The 18,706-nt window shown below is 46.2% G+C and overlaps 1 protein-coding gene across 2 annotated transcripts; it reads right to left on the minus strand.

Moving 5' to 3' along the window:
* Window positions 1-380: 380 nt before the first annotated feature.
* Window positions 381-13,857, minus strand: LOC125718529 (growth factor receptor-bound protein 2-like). Of its 2 annotated transcripts, none has more exons than XM_048992440.1 (9): window positions 13,449-13,857; window positions 6,835-6,899; window positions 6,129-6,257; window positions 5,884-5,975; window positions 5,439-5,558; window positions 3,717-3,906; window positions 2,774-2,875; window positions 2,001-2,117; window positions 381-1,886 (listed from the first exon to the last, which is right to left on the minus strand). In XM_048992440.1, the coding sequence occupies exons 3-9, from the start codon at window positions 6,204-6,206 to the stop codon at window positions 1,710-1,712; spliced, it is 876 nt and encodes a 291-aa protein (XP_048848397.1). In that variant the 5' UTR covers window positions 6,207-6,257; window positions 6,835-6,899; window positions 13,449-13,857; the 3' UTR covers window positions 381-1,709. The 2 variants fall into 2 exon arrangements, with proteins under 2 accessions (XP_048848397.1, XP_048848396.1); XM_048992439.1 differs by having other exon boundaries at window positions 2,774-2,878; window positions 13,449-13,848.
* Between the last annotated feature and the right edge of the window lie 4,849 nt (window positions 13,858-18,706).

Raw genomic sequence — 18,706 nt, forward strand, 5'->3', positions numbered from 1 at the left:
AGAACTAATAAACTTGTGAAACGTTCATTAGTAGACTATATTTATCATTTGCTGTGGGGGATTAATACGACACAGACGCAGCGCTGCTGTCAATCATCCCGGCAGGTAAGCTTCTCGGGGATTTATTCACCTGCCGCAAGTTTTGCATAAAAACTGTCAAGTACAGGTAACCGGTGCGCAAAGTGCCTTTAGTTATTATTTTGGTCTAACATATTATTCCACCAATATTTGAATCACAAATAATATTTCAGGCTAATATTTGAAGTATATTGCCCTGGGTTTAAAAAAAATCGCCAGTACACAGAGAGTACTAATGTCAAGCGTTTATTAGTAGGCTATATTTATCATTTGCTGTAGGGTATAAATACAACACAGACGACTTTAAAATCAGAATTAGGTTTATTGGCCAAGTATGTTCACATACACGGGGGATTGTTTCTGCTTATCAGTGTCACTTCTCGGTTGACTTGCAGACGACGGCGTTAGACAGCTCATTGCGATGTAAAATGTACCGTTTCTCTGTGTATTTTAACTTAATTTTCTTTCTGTGTGTTTTACATTTTAAAATTTACCGTAGGATTGCCTATGATGATGGAAAATATCTATCATACATTAAATCAGTTATATTACTGATGGAGTGTGAAATGGTAAGAGGCAGCCTTCTGTTTCCTGTTGTTTTTTCAGAGCCGGTTTTGCTCCCAATTTCTTATGTTCATATATAGAGCTCTGGAAAAAAATCAAGAGACCACTGTTTTTAAAAAAAATAAATCTGCATTGTTAAATCCTGTTTTAATCCAGTGGCCTGTACTACAAAGCTGTGTTACTGGCTTATCGGGGTAACTTGTCGGATTTAAGGTCCCACAGTTTAAATGGACTTCATATTCGTTCATTTACATTTTGCCCAAACTACCTTAAATCTGACAAGTTAGCCTGATAAGCCAGTAACCTCGCTTCATAGTACAGGCCCCTAGATCTGCAGGCAGAAGGCTACACTGTGAGGCAGGCTGCTTCCAGGCTCAAAGTTTCTAAGACAGCAGTACACAAGAACAAGGTGAAGCAGGAGACACTGGCAATGACCAAAAACGAGCCAGGCAGAGGGAGGAAGCGACATTCTAATGTCTGTGATGACCGTCAACTCATCCGGCAGTGCCTGATAAATCAGAGGATGACCTCAAATGACCTTCAGGAGGAATGGGAGACATTAAGTGCAGCTGTGAAGTGCACTGCTAGGACAGTTCGTATCAGACTCCTAGAAGCAGGACTGAAGACCCATAAAGCAAGGAAGAAGCCCTTCATCAAAGAGAAGCAGGGAAGAGCCAGGCTGTAGTTTGCAAAAAAAAAAAAATAAAAATTTACACAGACCCATAAACTGCGAAATGAGTGAAACTAAATATTTTGTTGTGGTCTCTTAATTTTTTCTAGAGCTGTACATTAAATGTGTCTCAGCAAATGGATGTAGTTGCTTGAATGAGAATCTGCTCTGATCCACTGTAAACTGGACCACTGAGTTTCACAGGTTTTTACACAAAAGGTATCACCACTGCAATTTGTAGACCTCATTTAGCTTAGATTGAAAAAAACAACAAAATATGTCAGTATGTACAGCTTCGGTGCTGTTTATCTCTGGCAACCGTATCCTTAGTGGTAAATTTCTGAAACCTTATATGTTAACCATGGTCCCGAAGGCAGGGAAGAACCACCAGCACTACTCAGATGGGCATGGTGTAGTTGGCTGGGAAGAGGCCAGTCCTGCCCTGCAGTCTTCCTTTCCACCACGACGGATCGGACCAGTCGAGAACCTCCAGGATTTCCCCGGCGCAGAAGCCCAGCTCGTCCGCCTCCTCCGCCATGAAGTCGTACAGCGCTCTCACTTGCTTGGTGGACCTCTGGGAACAGGCGGCGGCATGGGGACAGGGAAAGGTTTTGTAACAGAAATGTGGGACATACTGTAATAGCCTTAGGGGGAGAGAGAGAACCAGGAACGCTTTTATGGGCAGTACCTGTGTCAGTGCCATGGTGTCAGAGGCCCGGCGGGGCACAGGGGCGGGGCCAAAGGGACTGCTCCTCCCCACTGCCCCGATGGTGTGAGCTCTCTCCTCCATATTATTCCTCCTGGGCTGAGAGGGCAGGGAAACATGCACAGGTTTAACTCCGGAAGAAAGAACGCCTCACTGAAGAAGAAATCCACCATCTTAGAAACTGCATGATGGATGATTTTACAAGCGTTGTGTTAGCAGCAGGACAGAGTTTCCTCTGCCTGTAGTGTTTTATTTATCAGCCTTGCCGGTTGGTGCATGAAGGTTTATAATTAGTAAACGTCATGAGGTGTCTGTATGTTAATGTGGCTACAGGATGTTTGCTGCTGGAGTGAGACCCGTCATCAGAGAGGTGCCCTCGCCTAATGCTGCCTAACACAGTCTAACACAGCCTAGTACAGCCTAAAACAGCCTAATTCAGCCTACCACGGCCTAGCCAGCCTAACTCAGTCAAGCATAACTTAACGCAGACTAGTGCAGCATAAAACAGCCTAGCAAAGCTTAACGCGGCCTAGTACAGCCTTACACAGCCTAGCGCAGCCTAACACAGCCTAGCGCAGCCTAATGCAGCATAACGCAGACTAATGTAGCCTAGTGCAGTGACCTGCAGCCTGCTAGTGAGCCTTCACAGATGCTGCAGGATGCTTACTTTTGTTTTCACAGTGAAACAGTCAGCATGCGGGTGGAAACTCCTGTGTGGCGGGAGGTGTGTGTGTGTAGGGTGAGTGTCTCAGTACCTGCTGAACAGGGGGTATGGTGTTAAAGTTCCTGAAAGACGGGGAACCTCCAAGGCCGTCGTAGTGGTAACTCCTCCCCTCAGGGCCGCTTCCCCTCTTCCCCTGCTGAGAGGGTGGGACAGGCCTTACAGACAGATCACAGGCTCTGCATCACCCAATCGCCATGTGTGAAGATCTGTGCTATTCCTGTCTGCTCGGAAAACCCCTATACCGCAGGGTCTTTCGGGTTTCCCATTTTAGAAATGCTTGGCAGTGTGGGATGTTCCCCTTTAGGCCTGTGTGTGTATGCGTGGATTCAGCTTCAGTCCCATGGGGGCCTAAGTGCCTCCAGACTGCGCTGACTCTACACCCTAAAGACAGTGAGTGTCGTTTAAATTGTTGGCTTCCCTGTCTGTGGTGCTGCTACTATTAAATCAACAGCAGCTGTTAATAAAGAAAGCAAGTTCCATTCTAAAATGGCTGTCATCTGCTTTATTAAAATGACTCGGCACTCATCATAATACCTTTATTTGCATTTTTTATGTAGGGCTGCTACACTGAAAGCATTCTGCACCCTCTAGCATTGTGGCGTGACAATGAACTAACAAGGTGGCCTCATTTGAAGTCGGACTGCTCTCGGCGAAGTGTTTGATTTAGTTTGAATTTCATTTGATTGGCTGTCGTTTGGGGCGCATGGCCACCTTAAGTCGCGCGCCAATAAATGATAAGAAATAAATGAGAGGGGGCCATTCGGCCCATCAAGCTCATTTGGGGAGAACGTAACTAATTGCTCAGAGCTGTTAAAATCTTATCTAGCTCTGATTTAAAGGAACCCAGGGTTTTAGCTTGCGCTACACTAACAGGAAGACTATTCCATACTCCAAGCATATGTGCGTGTGACTGAAACTCCACTGGGGCCCAGCAGGTGGCGCTGTGAATTTGCAGGGGGCGGATACTCTCCTACCTGATGGTGCATGGGTGGGATCGGCTCGCTTGGCCTGTCCTCCCTCAGGAAGATCTGAGTCTGCTTGGAGATGGAGTTGGTCTTGTAGTACTCCACCAGCTTGTTCAGGGAGGTGAACTTCTCCGTCCACAGGAAGTAGCTGCCTTTCTTTTCCTTCATCACTTTGAAATGCTGCACATCACAGTGGTGTCTGTGGGGCACACGGATCGCTTTGGGGTCACGTCTGGTTGGTTGGGGGCAAACAGCTCTTTTCCATGGCTCTCTTATTTATACATTCAGGCTGACGATGTGATCAGCGGTTTTTCCACAGTATTGGACCACAGTGTATCAGGTTTTCGTAAGAACATGATAGGCCTCGTATCATATCACACTGACTTAGCAGATGCAGTTATCCAAAGTGACATAAATTTTCGAGATCAGGGTCAGACAGTCCCGGGGGGGGGGGGGGGCAGCTACGGGTTATGAGCTCAATGGCGAAATGACTCTGCTGACCTCGGAATTTGAACCGATAACCTTCTGGTCTCAGGGAGTCCGTATAGAGCAGCTAGATTTTTCAATAATTTATTCCTGTTGCGTGGTGGGTTTAAAGGGGCAATTCGCCGTCCATATCACAGAGCACTCACTGGATTTAATGAGTTTTGAGAAACCCATTTACTTTAAGACAAATCATGTAGGAGAGAGTTTGATAGTGGGGGCGGGGGTAGCGACACAGCTTAAAAATTTTACATATAAATGATTATTTTCTGGAGGGATGACTGAAGCCAAGATAAGCATTGGGGGGCACACGTCACTCCGTTCCCCGGTGCCTACCCCCCCTGGGTGTAGTGACAGGACACCTAGGGCCCCGAATTTGGAGGGGGGGCCCCCAATGCACCAGATTACACAGATAGCACATTGCAACGGCAAATCAGCTATATTTCTGTATTCCGTTTTTCACAAAAGTGAAAATACAGGACTTGTGTTTATTGAAATGTCTTTTCTTGTGTTATTAATTTAGATGTGTAGCTAAAACAATTGTGGGAAAACTGACTATGCTGGAGGGGTGGGAGTTGGAGGGTTACTTTGACTTAAGGCCCCCAGAGTCGCCTCTGCCTTGTGAGACAGACAGGGACGGATTATGGGTTGTGTGGGTTCCCTGGGCAAAACATTCACAAGCCCCCCCCCATCACCACCACCACCACCAGCACCACCACCACAACCACCACAATTCAAGGGCCCTTGGCAGCCAAACGCCCTCCCTATAGGGTCAGGGGCCCTTGTAGGCAGAGGATCAAAGAATGTAGGCCCTCTAAAATAGACAAACGAAAATACATTGTTGATAAGCGTTGCAAATTGTTTTGGGCTAGGGGCCCCACGGGCCCCCTGCACCCCAAGGGCCCCTGGGCAGCGGCCCCGCTGGCCCGGTCCGTAATCCGTCCCTGGAGACAGAGCAAACTCACCTTGGACAAATCCTATTTCAGTGCACGTGCAGTGCTCAGTCTAGCCAGCAGGTAGAGCACCAACCAAATAAATACAGAATACTTTCCTTTGGATAGCAAAGGGACCCAGTGGTCTAAATAGCGTGTGGGATCCTCCATGCCCTCAGTGCAGTGTGGGGGGGCTGCAGGATACGGGGGAAGCCTTCCTACAGGCCGCAGAATCGGCCCTGAGTGCCGTGGATGTTGTGGTGTATGGTGTGTGTGGCAGGGCGGGAGATGGAGGTGGGGGTTCTCGCAGGCCCACCTGACAGAAATGGAGAAGTCCCCCGGAGAACTCTGGCTGCCGCGGATGAGGAAGGAGCCCACAGTGCGGGACATCAGCAGCTCCTCCGCAGTGGAGCGACTGGCGGTCTCATGGAACCAACTGGCGGGGGGGCGGGGGACGTATGGTTATGCAAACATACGTACATGCGCGCGGGGGTGTACCCGCGGGTGTACGGGCACATGCACGCACCCACACAGGGAATACCTGCACACATACAGGCACAGGCAATACCTGCACACATACAGGCACAGGCAATACCTGCACACATACAGGCACAGGCAATACCTGCACACATAAAGGCACAGGCAATACCTGCACACACACATACAGGCACAGGCAATACCTGCACACATAAAGGCACAGGCAATACCTGCACACACACATACAGGCACAGGCAATACCTGCACAGTATCCACAGGCTCACCTGGGTACCTTCCTTTCTGTGTAATTTTTGGGCACGAATCCCTCATGTCCATGCAGCTCCGCCTTGTACCAGTGATCATCACTGCTCAGGATCTGGGGGAAGCGGAGGGAGATCGTGTAAAGGGAAGCATGCTTGTGTGCAATGGGAAGATGGCGTGGGCTTCCTCTCTCGCACCATACACAGTGCGGGGGGCGGGCAGTAATTGGCACCACGGCGACTGGCAGCCCGTTTAGTTTCCCGCTCACCTTCAGAATGTCGCCCTTCCGGAAGCTGAGCTCATCCTCGGCTGTGGCGTCAAAGTCATATTTCGCAATGGCCTCCATGATAGATGGGGCAGGGCAGGGAAACTCTTAGGGAGGGAGAGCCACTTGTCTCTGAGGGTCCGCAGTGTACGGCGGGAGAAGACGAGATCCGAGAGGTGATCTGGTTAGTAGGTGGACTGGGGACTTTGTAAACACAAGAGCTGTGTGGTTAACCAGTTACTAGCCAGCGGTTCTGGGCATGTAGCTATCAGATCCAGGGAACTTTCTACGAGCTGCTATATCTGCGGCTGCTTTATTCCCCCCCCCCCCCCCCCCCCCCCACCAAGGTCTCCCGTCTGGCATGTTTAGGAATGTTCAGGTCATGGAAAAAATATGTGAACCAATAACCCTGGCAACAGAGGCTTTGTGTTTAGCGGCGCCTCTGTTATTTAATGCTGCCTCACACAGGCTAATATTTTACAGCTTTTGTAGTTTTGCCCTTTTTAAAATTACGTGGTTTGATTTACAACCGGCACAAGTTTTCAAAAGAAATGCTCTGTTTGTTTACCGTGTGAAAAAGTGTGTCTGAGGGTACATATAAGTGTATAAATGCATGATGGAGCACTTTAGCAATATGACTTGTACCCATCTGTACCCATTTGTACCCACACCTCCACCACATTTTGCTTCTGGGTAGGTGTGGCCTCACCTGTTACAAAGCTGATGACCGCAGCCCACGTGCAGCAACGGGAGCCAGCATCCACCGTGGCTGGCCTATGGGAAGCAAGTATGAAACTTAGGGGGTGGGGCCTGCAGCATTGAGGGCATTTCCATTCAAATATCCCACGTTTCCAGCCTGTAGCTGGGCTCCTGATCCTGCTATGGTGCATGAGGCTCCCCTTCCTCTCACTCCTGATCACCCGCATGACACTTCAGGACTACGCAAAGGGGCAGCCTCCCCTGTGGGGTCTCTCTTCATCTGCGAGGAAATGTTTATGCATCCCTTTCTGGCAGAGGGACACGTATCTGCTGATTTCTATCTCGAAATTTGGGGCAGCAACGCAAGCTAATTGGGGGCACTTGTATAAGGTGTAATGACCGTCTGACAGGCACATGGGGGACATTTCATTAGACACACTGAGGTGTGACAGTCAGATATCTGCCTGTGTACGTGAAATTCACACGCAAGACAAAACAAGGAAATGGAAACTTGTATACATGTTTCAATTGTTCAATCTACACCTGTGACTCTTTTAAAGGATACGTTTGACTATCTCTGCTATGGATGTAACAGACATGCCTGATAGGGCCCTGCATGCTGTGTGGGGTTTGGGGGTCAGTGCCAAGTGGCTGCAGTTAATCTCCGTTAGCTAATGCAGTGCCTCGCATGTCAGAAACCGGCTCATTTGCATTGTGTTCCTGGCAGCCGAAAACAGCTGCAGAGCCGTATCGAGAGCTGAGACTGGGCCACGCTTCCTCCTCTCGGTTCCTCATGTGCATCGTCGAAGCAGAACCCCGGCTCACACCCCCACCCAACCCTGTGGCCACCTCTGAGGTCACAACTAGATGACGGCTCTGTCCGCTTCATGTTAGGGGGTGTCTTTTTGGAAAAAGAACTCACAGGATGCAGAAGTTCAGGCTTAGAGGGCTGACTGTCTGCCTACTGAACAGTGTGGAGCCGATTAGGTCAATAAATTGATATATAAGTTTACATGCAGGTGGCTGGAATGTGGCTCAGCAGGTATGGCTACTGCGGCTGTGATTGGATGGTCCCTCGTTCGAATCCCAGCGAAGGCAGCACTGCCCAAGCCCTTAACCCCCAATTGCTATGACCCTGTTTTTGCAAAACAGGAAAAAATGCTGCTTTGGGGTGAAATAAAAGATAAACTATCATCAGCTACATGAATGTTATTAAGTGTCATTGTTCTGTCGATGCTCTAAAGTCCTGCTGCTCTAAAGTTCAGTGAGGAAGGTGCCCCTCCAGCCCCCTCCATGCCCCCTGCAGTCATGTTATCGCTTATCTGGTTCCGGTCTTTTCCGTCTGGCTCCCGTTCCAGCCTGATAAAAACTGTTCCAATTACCTGAGCTTTAGAATCGGATACTGCCTTCGACAGCATTTTCATCAGCTCACATAAAAACCACCCATTCTCATCGTTCTTTATTTTTTACCAAATACAGTCCACCGTCAAGTGACTGGCTTTGAGGTCTCAGAACTGATATACTACATGTATTTATTTTGTTGGATCTCTATTCAACGTCGGCTATCTTTGCAGGGGACAGAAATATAAAGGAGAGAGATGAAAACTTCTCCCATCAGGACAGACTGGCATGGAACAGGGAGCAGGCTGGACACCTTCCTGCAGAGCGATCGATAGAGGATTTTCTATAGCGAGAGCTCGCTTATTTTCACAAAGACCAGGCTTATCTCTCTCAACCCGTGAACTGCTCCAAACGAGCTCAGCCACACTGCTGGTCAGCAAATCCATCATAAATTAAGGGGGGAGGTCTCTTCCCTCAGAGAAGGTGATCCTGCACACATGTAACCAGAGAGATTCCTGAAGCTGGGAAGATGTTTTTTTTCCCCTGGATAACTGGAAACGTGAAGCAGAGGAGACAGTTAAACGTCCGCAGGGGTTATACGTGGGCCGCCGTACTGTAAAGGTCACGCTTTCAGGCTTATTTCGCAATAATGCTGGGTCACAGTATAAGTGACGTTGAAATGGAGTTCTTGAGATTCGGGTCTAGTGTCCGAGGCCCATGTGACTCTTACAAAAAACAATAGTCAGACTATGAGAATACGAAATAAGTGATCTGCAGCATGCTAACTGTATGGTGAATTTCTGACATTTATTGTATAAACTATAAGAATTATATGTACCATCAGCGATAACACACCGACAGCTGCTATGATAAAGCAGGTAGACAGTGATGGTGTTTCATTAAGGACCCACACCGAAGTCAGTCTGGTAACGCTGGGATTTTAAGTGGCGAACCTTCTGATGACAGGCAGCGCGCCCTGACCTGCTGAGTCACACGTTGCCCCCCAGTTCACCCCAAACTTGATGGTCTGAGTGACGCTGGCTTGGCAGCTCTGTGCTGGGAGAATCAGGGACGCTTCCTGGAACGTTCTTAGCTGGGCTTGGAAATCGGCTTTCTGGTGGCTTTGGGATTAGATATGGAAGCAGAAGCTATGCTGTAGTCAAGAACCTGAGGGGAGAGCCGGATAGCGGGCGGGGCTTCGAGGATGGACCCTTAATTCACCTGTAGGAGGCAGTAGAGAGCCATACACAGCAGATATTTTACACAGAATGGCTTTACTTACAGGGCTGGGCTACATGGCTACATATCATACAGCGAGTTCCATTACGTACAGGTAGGAGGTCACATGACCCCTTGGTCTCCATCAGATCATGGCCGTTTCCCTTCACAGAGGATTAACCTGCTGTTTATATAATACCGCTAAGAGCTAAGAGTCTGTGGCCCAGAAGAGCAGCCTTTCAGCAGGCAGCCTTCCTGGCCGTGCGGTCTCCTCGGTCCTCGGTGACCCAGCCATCATTCAAATTATAACCCGCGTTTAGGAGCTAGAGGCGTCCACAGCGCACCACAAAGAATTTTAGCCGCGCACGACGACGATGGAGAATGCTGCTTCGGTCTAAAGTAAATGATCGTCTTTTTGCTTTACTGAATAAAGACGGAGGTCCGTTCGAGATGGACGGGCTGCAGCAGGCGCTGCGATGTCGACACGCCAGAGTTTAACGTTTTATTGCTGAAATTTTTACTTAAAGGAATTATTATTCTAATAACTGTGAGAGAGGGAAGCCATCTACTCACAGGATATACGGGGGGAATAAAATGTGTGACGGCTCGCTATTTAAATTTCGTTTCTAAATAGCTTGTGGGATTTTTCAGGAACAAAGGTTTGACTTAATGTGATCCAGAGAGCAGAAGAATCGATTAACCGGCGCGCCTCTCTGCGGCGCCCCTTAAACCGTGTCTAAGAGGACGAGCCCGACGCGCCACGGACTGTACATCTATGTCCGCCACAGGCTGCATTTCTGCTTTTCTATCATTCGGCAGAAAATTTAATGTCACTTTCGCAATCCAGCATCTTTGGTATTCGCTCGTCGACTGGAGCTAATAAGCTCACGGTCAGACGGCGGCGTGGGGAGTCACTGAAGGCAGAAAAACAAAGAAAAGGGGAAGTTAAACAGATGATGAAATAAAAAAAATACGATAATGAGCTGTTTCAAAGCTGGTCAGTAGGATGCAGACGCCAGCGTGCAAACTGGTCACCTCCGTCAAACCCTGGACAGACTTCACGGAGGCGGCGGGACATTCCACTCTGGAGGAACACAGAGCACCTCCTTCATCATAATCTAATTACAGAAATCGGAATCATAAGAGGACTCCTGGTCTGGTTCGCTGTGCACACGGCAACACACGCTGCCTGAAACAGCAGCGATAATGTCGTCCTGATTACGACTGGTGCGGTTTGCTAAGGGTCTCGAGATCATCCTCATGTACACTACATGCTAAAGTCTTCAGTCAAAGAAAACGATGTTTAAATGATCTTCATGTTGGCGTAAAACCATCATATTAAATATCCTCTGTGTACTGAGGACTCATAAAGTCACTCCAGGATTTACAGCAACTATCCCTCTAGTTTTTGACTTGACCACTAGCACACCTAGTAAGGCTAATCAATACCTCATTTAACTTTTAAACTAATTAATTTTATTAATTAAGTGAGCTGGTGGTGACATTTAACAAATACATGTAATGGCTGAGGTATCTCTGAGGAGAGCTTTGGGGACTGAAGCGTGTTTATCTAGCCACCTAACAAGACGTCGGTAACTTTTTGGAGAACTGAAGAAATTCTTGTTCGTTTTTATCGTGTTACTCTTAATTTGCATAAGTTCTATTGTTAAATCGTTCCCCCCCCCAGCAAATACACATTCACTGCCCTGATAAATAGCTTTAAATATTTTCTTTGACCACCTAAGACTTTTGCACCATATTTTATACTGTACGATATGGTTTTTGAGCATTTTAATTTGAATAAATTAACACACGATAAAGCTGAGTTTAGATTAACTGGCCGAGTTTAATTTTCAGAAGATTAATTTCAGATCTGCCATCTGACCTTTTGCAGGGCGCACAGTTACAGTCTGTCACTAATATGCAAGGCATCCTTGTTTGAGTCAACATTTAAAGAAAGCATCTGTGATTTTTCACAATGTAGACAAAGCTAAATTTGCATGCTATCTCCATTAATATATATATATATATATATATATATATATATATATATATATATATATATATATATATATATATATATATATATATATATATATATATATATAAACAAGTCGGTCAAAGGGTGTGTAGACCTCCTGCTCAGCCTGATGTGTAGAAATATATTAAATGCTGATGCTTCTGATCTCGTCTTCTCACTGGCATCATCTAGCCTGACTTGCTTTCTGTTCTTTAATGCTGAGCGATGTGCTGCTGGCAGCTGCGGTGCCCGTGTCCGGGGCAGGGGATCGGCAGAGCATCTGTGGATGGTAGCGTTTGGGCTCGCCACCTCGGAGGGGGGGGGGGGGGGGGGCAGATGGGAGCTGGGCGCTTGGCTGAGAGGCAGCAAGCGGGAAGTGAAGTTACAGCCAGTGAATGTGGGGGGGTCCGCATGTGACCACGTGTGACCTACCTCCACTGGGGGGTTGGGAGGGGTGTCATCTTAATAGAGTGTCCTCGTACCACTGGGCTGGTTCTGCACCAGCAAACTCAAGACTCACTTCTACAAATAAGAGATTGGGGGTGGGGGCCAGTGACCCACTCTGAGGCGTTTTATCGGGATATGATGAAGTGATAAATCCTTTATTTACCATCTGCACAAGTACAGGTACATTAAAATGCTGCTCTTTTGTGACCCCACCTCACTCCCCAGAGTGGGGGGGGGGTTACAGTGCAGGGTCAGCCAACATGCAACACCCCTGGAGCTTGGTGGGAGGTTTAAGGGCCCACAGACCCCTGACTATTCTGCTGAGGCTGGGCTGGACCCAGCAACCTTCTGAGCACACGCACTTAGCCCTCTCAGCCACTCACCGGCCATAAAATAAACCCCCCCAGTGCGTTTGAAATTACTTATGGCTCCCAAACTCTAGCAGCCTGATTAGTTCACCTGACATAAAAAAATAAGCCCAAAACTGACAGCGGCATTTCATACTGCTCGTATTTAGTATTCCCGCTTATTGGGGCTCAGTGGACCCCGCTGTCCATTACATCTCCCTGGTTCGGGGTTTGAATCCCCCCCTGCTGCCCTGCCTCAGGCCATGTATTTCCCAGGAGAGACTCCAGGCTCAGTGTGACCCCCTGCTGCATAAGCGCTTATGAAAGATGGATGGATGTGTTTCATATATAATCAGAGGCAGTTTATCAAATGGAGAAAAGTCCACCTGCAGGGGACACCGACAGAGCTGTAATTTTGCCTCTCGAAAAGCGACACTGACCGTTTGAAGAGCGTGGGGGTTTTATTAACATCGTGCCCGAATCCTGCAGGACATGAAGGGCCTGTATTGACACGCGGCCGGTACCAGCTCCCTTTGCTCATTAACATAGTCATTAGGTCGGCACCGCTAACAGGCACCGCCTGACCTCTGTTCCACTTATTTGCATTTTACGCTTTAGTAATAGCTGAGTTATTTTTTTAAATGTTTTACATGCAGGGTTATATGTAAAAGACTACCTCACTTCAGATGTTTAAAATCGTGCTAAATTGACCGCTATGCGGGTCATGGCATCTCGCAATGAGCTACAGCCCAACGTTATTCCAAATATCGGGGGAGGTATCCCACTTCAAATTGTTTTTCCTGCCTTTAATTTATTTCCCCCATTGTAACACTGATTTGATCACTAACGTATAACTTAATCGTAGCTTTATTTGATCCCTGCGGCATTTACAGGTTTTGCGGTGGCGCTACCTGCGGTGTTCAGGTGAGAGACCCTGACCATCCCGGTCCGGGCAATAACGTTCCCCCTTCGGATTTAATCACACAGTGATCGCGGCCGTGAAGAGAAGAGAGAAGTGGGATTACCCGCTACAGCTCAGCAAAATGCATTAATAAGGAGCACGGAAATACCGTACTGGAACCGGCATGTTAAATATCACGGATAGTTTATGGGAGGCAATAGTAATAAAAGCAAGGGAAAAAAACTCGTTTGACACTTTCTCAGTTACATTTAAGCCTCCAGAAAAGTACAGCGTTAAAATAATAACACACAAGGGTACAATCAATACTGAGCGACGGCTAAAATACTCACTTATATGCACCACATAAAGAAGAGCGATCCCACTGTCGGTAGTTTGAATGAAACTCTGTCTTTTCACATACGCTGGTGTCAGAGGTCCCACGGCGCAGTAAAAGCGTGTAATATATCCACGTTTACAAATAATACCACCGTGTACAAATGTACAATGAAATAAACAGAAACTATGTATCTGTTTCACGGACGCACACAGCAGCTGAATTGCGTCTTTGTAGCAAAGGAGAAAAGTTGAGCAACTATGTGCATATAACCCACCTTATTTGGTTAAGTCGCTACACCCCCTGTCACCGCAATACGCAAGAGTATGCTTAATAAAAATAAAGAACGCCCCCATCCAACACACAGGAAAAGAGAGCCCCATAAAATCCGCGTTAACGGGCAACTTCAAAAGGCAACAGAGCCAAATGATTATATGATAATTTGCAGTACATCCATACATCACACAGACGTTTTTTATTGGGATGTCGTAAATTAAGTCCTTATGGTAATGACCGTTTGAATGACATGTGGTGTAAACGCATACAATGATTTTTTTTTCAGGAACTATAACCAGTCCTTTCCTCTCCAAAATAGAGCAAGTTTGTTTGAGAAAATAGTCTGTATTGAGTCTTCTGTGGTTATAGAGAGAGAGGATATAGAAATGAAGCAGCAGGTGGTCTGTGCGGCATGGAAGGGGAGGCCAAGGCTGAATTACAGGAAGTTAGATGCACCAGAGCTACATGGTGGAAGTTCGTGGGTTTCGCTCTCTCTCTCTCTCTCTCTCTCTCTCTCTCTCTCTGTTTAGATCCATCCTCATCCTGGAGTAATTTTACTTTCTCACACCCACAGAATATATTCTACATGTTTCTTTATTGCCATCATGTTTGTTAGACAAAGATAATGACCAAAAGCGACGTGTCCGCCCTCTGTGACCTACACGCTAGGTGTAAACCCACTTCAGTCCATGGCTGGGATTCGGTGGGTCCTGGGCTGCACTTTCTGTCAACACCCAGGACTGTCCGCTCAGAGTAGTTAGAAATAGCAATGATGCAGTGTGTGCAGTGCAGACTGCAGTAGCCCCATGCTAGACCTAGGCGGAGGGTAATTCTGTGATTGCCCTGCACCCAGCTATAGTTGCAGTTGCACCATGTTTTGCCTGAATCTGCAGAACTCAAGCTGCCAGCTGCCTGCAATTTATGACAATTTTTTTTTCATGCTCTGCACAGATTACAAGCAGCAGTCAGTCTCGTCGTTGCTTGTTGTTGCATGTACAGTAGCTGCAGAATTTCTGTTGGCTACGTTGCTTAAGAAATGAAAGACTGTGATTCCTGGCAATGAAATGGGAACATAGGGGTTAGGGCGATTCCAGAAGGCCCCCATGTCACAGAGACCCTACAAAATTTGTAATATAATTGTATTGGTCTGGGATGGGGCCCGGAACCCCTAGCGGTGCCCCCCCCCGGGTGGGTAGATACATGGTGAGAGCTCCCAGATGCTTTAGAGTGTTCTGTAGGACATGTATGGACCTTTTAATACTTGTTTAAAGAGATATGGAATAATAGGGTTTTGTAAATTATCACGAATACACATGTGATAAACCTGGGTCAGGTTGAAGAGTGGTTAGGGAATCTGACTGCTAAGGATAAATCTGAAAGTGTGACTAAACAACGTGAAAAATTAACGCTATAACGAGCAAACCAGTCATGCTGACGCAGGGCGTTTCGCTTTAGAAGATTTTTTTTTTGCCAGTAAATAATTTGTGAACCCATTTTATTATTTCGTATGGTCAAGAAAGAAAAGATTAAATTTCAAATATATATTTTTCAATATGTATTTTTTTTAACTCAATTTAAACGTATGACTTACATAACTATGGTCCCCTGAACTTTTCTCTGGTATAGTTTTGTGTTTTGCGTTAAATTTATTAATGAGATTATCGTAATGTGGCTGGCATGAAGGTCAAACAAATGAAAATCATTCAGTAGTCATGTCCCTCGCAGAAGATCTCCTCCGCAGTATTTTCCCAGCAGGCATAGCAGTGCTCTGTGGTGCACTGTCTATCATAACGGAGTACTTTCAACCACACGGTCATTTCCTTGCACATAGCAGCTCCAACCCAAACCGAACTGCGGCAAGCGACGGATTGTGGCTATAAAGGAGTCTGTCTTTATGTGAAAATGGCAATTCTGCCTCTTTCTGGGCATATACCATTTTCTCTTGCAGCATAGCTGAAGTGTCATAAAGGTGGACCTCACTTATTTTACACCCTGAACACCACGCTGTATTACTCTTCCCTCATTTTACACCCTGAACACTGCATTCTATTAGTCCTGCCTCATTTTTCTCTGAACATCATGATTAGTTAGTCTTCCCTTGTTTTACACCCTGAACACTACATCATATTAATCCTCTCTCATTTTACACCCTGAACACCAGTCTATGTTAGTCTTCCTTCATTTTACACCATGAACATTATATCATGTTAGTCCTGACTCTGAACACCATGTCTCCCGTTTTTCACTCTGAACACCATGTCTCCCATTTTTCACTCTGAACACCATGTCTCTCATTTTAAACCCGTAACACTGCGGCCTGTTAGTCCTCTCTTATTTTACACCCTAAACACCAAGCTTCATTAGTTTTCCCTCATTATACACCCTGAACACTTTATCCTGTTAGTCCTCCCTCTTTTCCCTTCCTGAACACCAGGCATTTGTTAGTCTTCCCTCATTTTCTATTCTGAAAATCATGGCCTGTGACTTATTCCTCATTTTACATTAATCTGATGAGGGAAAAGAAGAGTAATTTCTGCAGGTGTTTCGCTTTAATCGTTGCTACGATCTACAGTATCCTGTAAGCATTGCTCACTGTTAACAGAAGCTCCACCTTCGGCTTTAACCACAGCTTCCGCGACCTTTTAGATCAGCTAGATTTCTGAGAAAAGCAGCTTAAATTTTTGTCTGATTAGATATTGATATAAAGTCATGATGTATGAAAACCATTGCTTTTATAAATATTTTGTGGGTGAATGTTGATTTTGTTTGATATTTTCACTTAATTTTCACTTCAGATAATCAGGGTAGAGTATTTTAATTAGTGACCTATTATAATCACAGTCACATTTTAAAAGGGGCTTCGGGTTTGATTTGATACAGCTCCTCTGGTTCCGGACATTCCTGCCGTGACACCGGCTATCGTACATTAAACCCAACGTGAGGATTGAGATGCCATTAATTCTTACTCTAGATGATCTACAAGTAATATGGGGACAGGGCGGGCTCTCTGGAATTCTGACTATGAATTACCTCAGGAAAATACCTGCCTGTATAAAGGGGTGGTTTTGGGCAAAAGCCACAAACATAGAAAAAAAAACAGTATGGTTTTTAAATAACACCATAATTGCTTGGTTGCAAGTTTTTACTATAATAGTCATTTGGGCTGCAAGGTCTTTCAGACCTGCTCTGTGCTGGAGGAGAATTTCATTTGGCTAATTTAACAGCCTTTGATGTAGCTTGTGGGTCATTAGGGCCCTCAATGATCTCCATGAAATTATGAGATGGGAGACAAGTGTGTGTAAGACTGCTACCAACTGCCGCCATCCATTATCAAAAGAGAAGTAGTTCTGTAAAGGGCGGGAAGAGTCGCTTTTGTGATCATGGGAGTTAATGAGTCAAAGAAGCAGTGAGTGATCAGAGAAAGAGCACAGGAATCTGTGGCCAGCCTGTCCCGTTCTGCCCTCCTTTTCCTCTGGCTATGTCTCAAGGTGGTTTTTCTTCCTGCTTCATAATGTTTTATCTCACTTTCACTTAGTCTCATGGGTGCTATCGTTTTGAAGGGCGATGTGTGCTAAAATGAAATGTTAAAAAAGTCCCTGGTAGGCGGGAGCGCATTTCACCTGAATCTTGTCCTTTGCTATTCTGTCACCGAAGGGCGGGACTGGGGCAGAAAAGGTGGCATCTAAGCACCCAGCAGTGTGAAGCACCAAACCAGTGGCCCTGTCGCGATAGCCCACCCCCTGCCAGTCACGCTCTGCCAGCCAAATCTGCCCTCAACATCAGACGATTTAGGGGATCCTACACAGGAGTTAGCGGCGGGGGCATCCAAGCCCCTTTGTTACCTCAAGATCTGCGCCCTACCTACTCAAACAAGCCCCCCCCCCCCCCAAGAGTGTATGTCATCAGGATCGAAGGTGTCATCAGAGGTGTTTTTTCTCACTTGTGAACTTCAGTAGCTTCTGGCCAATTTCCTGTCACTTTCCTGCGACTGAAAGTTTTACGTTTATGCTAAATAATCATGGGAGACACATGAAGCTCGTAGGTGAAGCTCCATATGAAGCTACGCAATGGATGATGTAACCGGGAGGATCGATGGCGACCAAACCTGGATGCAGCCTTTTATTTATATTTGATTTATAAGACAAGCGACATGTTTATAATTCATTATTAAATCTGGCCTGCAGAATAGTCTTACATTTTCCACAGAATAAAAAACAGAGCAACGTTCTTCTGCTAATAAGCGCCGGTAAGTTTCACCCCTGGCACCAACCACATTACTGTAAGTAATCGTAGGGAGTTCTGGGCAGTGGTGGCTTAATGGTTAGGGAGGCAAACTCGTAATTGAAACATTGCTGGTTTGAATCTCCGACCAACAAGGCACCACTGAGGTACCCTAAGCAAGGTACTGCCCCCAAGCACTGCTCCCCGGACGCTGAATTAGCTGCCCCCTGCTGTGTCACATTGTCATATATGGGTTAAATGTAGAGAACGCATTTCGTTGTTGTGTACTGTGGTATGACAACTAAATGTAATTTAAGTTTTTTATTTGTATATATCAGTTATAAAATTAATTATTTGATTCAGAAATACAGAGATACAAGCAAAAATTTATTCATTAATGCATTAAACGTAATTAATGTTGAAAAATAATTCCATCGGCTTAATTTTTTCTCTTTTCCCTCCACTTCCACGTTAGCCTAGTGCTTGTGTTCAACCAATCAGCAAAGTATCACTGTGAGCGCCAACCAATCAGCAAGATATCGATTTGAGCGCCAACCAATCAGCAAGGTATTGCTGTGAGTGCCAACCAATCAGCAAGGTATTGCTGTGAGCGCCAACCAATCAGCAAGGTATCGCTGTGAGTGCCTCCCCATTAGGTTGTGTTCGAACAAAAGTAGTAGTACTAAAAAGGGATCTGGAACTGCCTCCGAGGAACTACAACTGGTACCATTTCCTGTGGCGGGAACCTGGCAGAAGTTCCTGGTTCTGACATAAAGC

The sequence above is a fragment of the Brienomyrus brachyistius genome, chromosome 22 (genome assembly GCF_023856365.1).
Source record: "Brienomyrus brachyistius isolate T26 chromosome 22, BBRACH_0.4, whole genome shotgun sequence".
Classification (NCBI taxonomy): Eukaryota; Metazoa; Chordata; class Actinopteri; order Osteoglossiformes; family Mormyridae; genus Brienomyrus; species Brienomyrus brachyistius.

Excerpts from the sequence above, each read along its gene's own strand:
- LOC125718529 (XM_048992439.1), bottom strand. The coding sequence starts at position 6,206 with ATGGAGGCCATTGCGAAATATGACTTTGACGCCACAGCCGAGGATGAG. Across the intron at positions 5,976-6,128 it reads GGAAGGGCGACATTCTGAAG|ATCCTGAGCAGTGATGATCA; the intron begins GTGAGCGGGAAA and ends CGCTTCCCCCAG. Across the intron at positions 2,118-2,773 it reads CCATACCCCCTGTTCAGCAG|CCCAGGAGGAATAATATGGA; the intron begins GTACTGAGACAC and ends CTGCCCTCTCAG.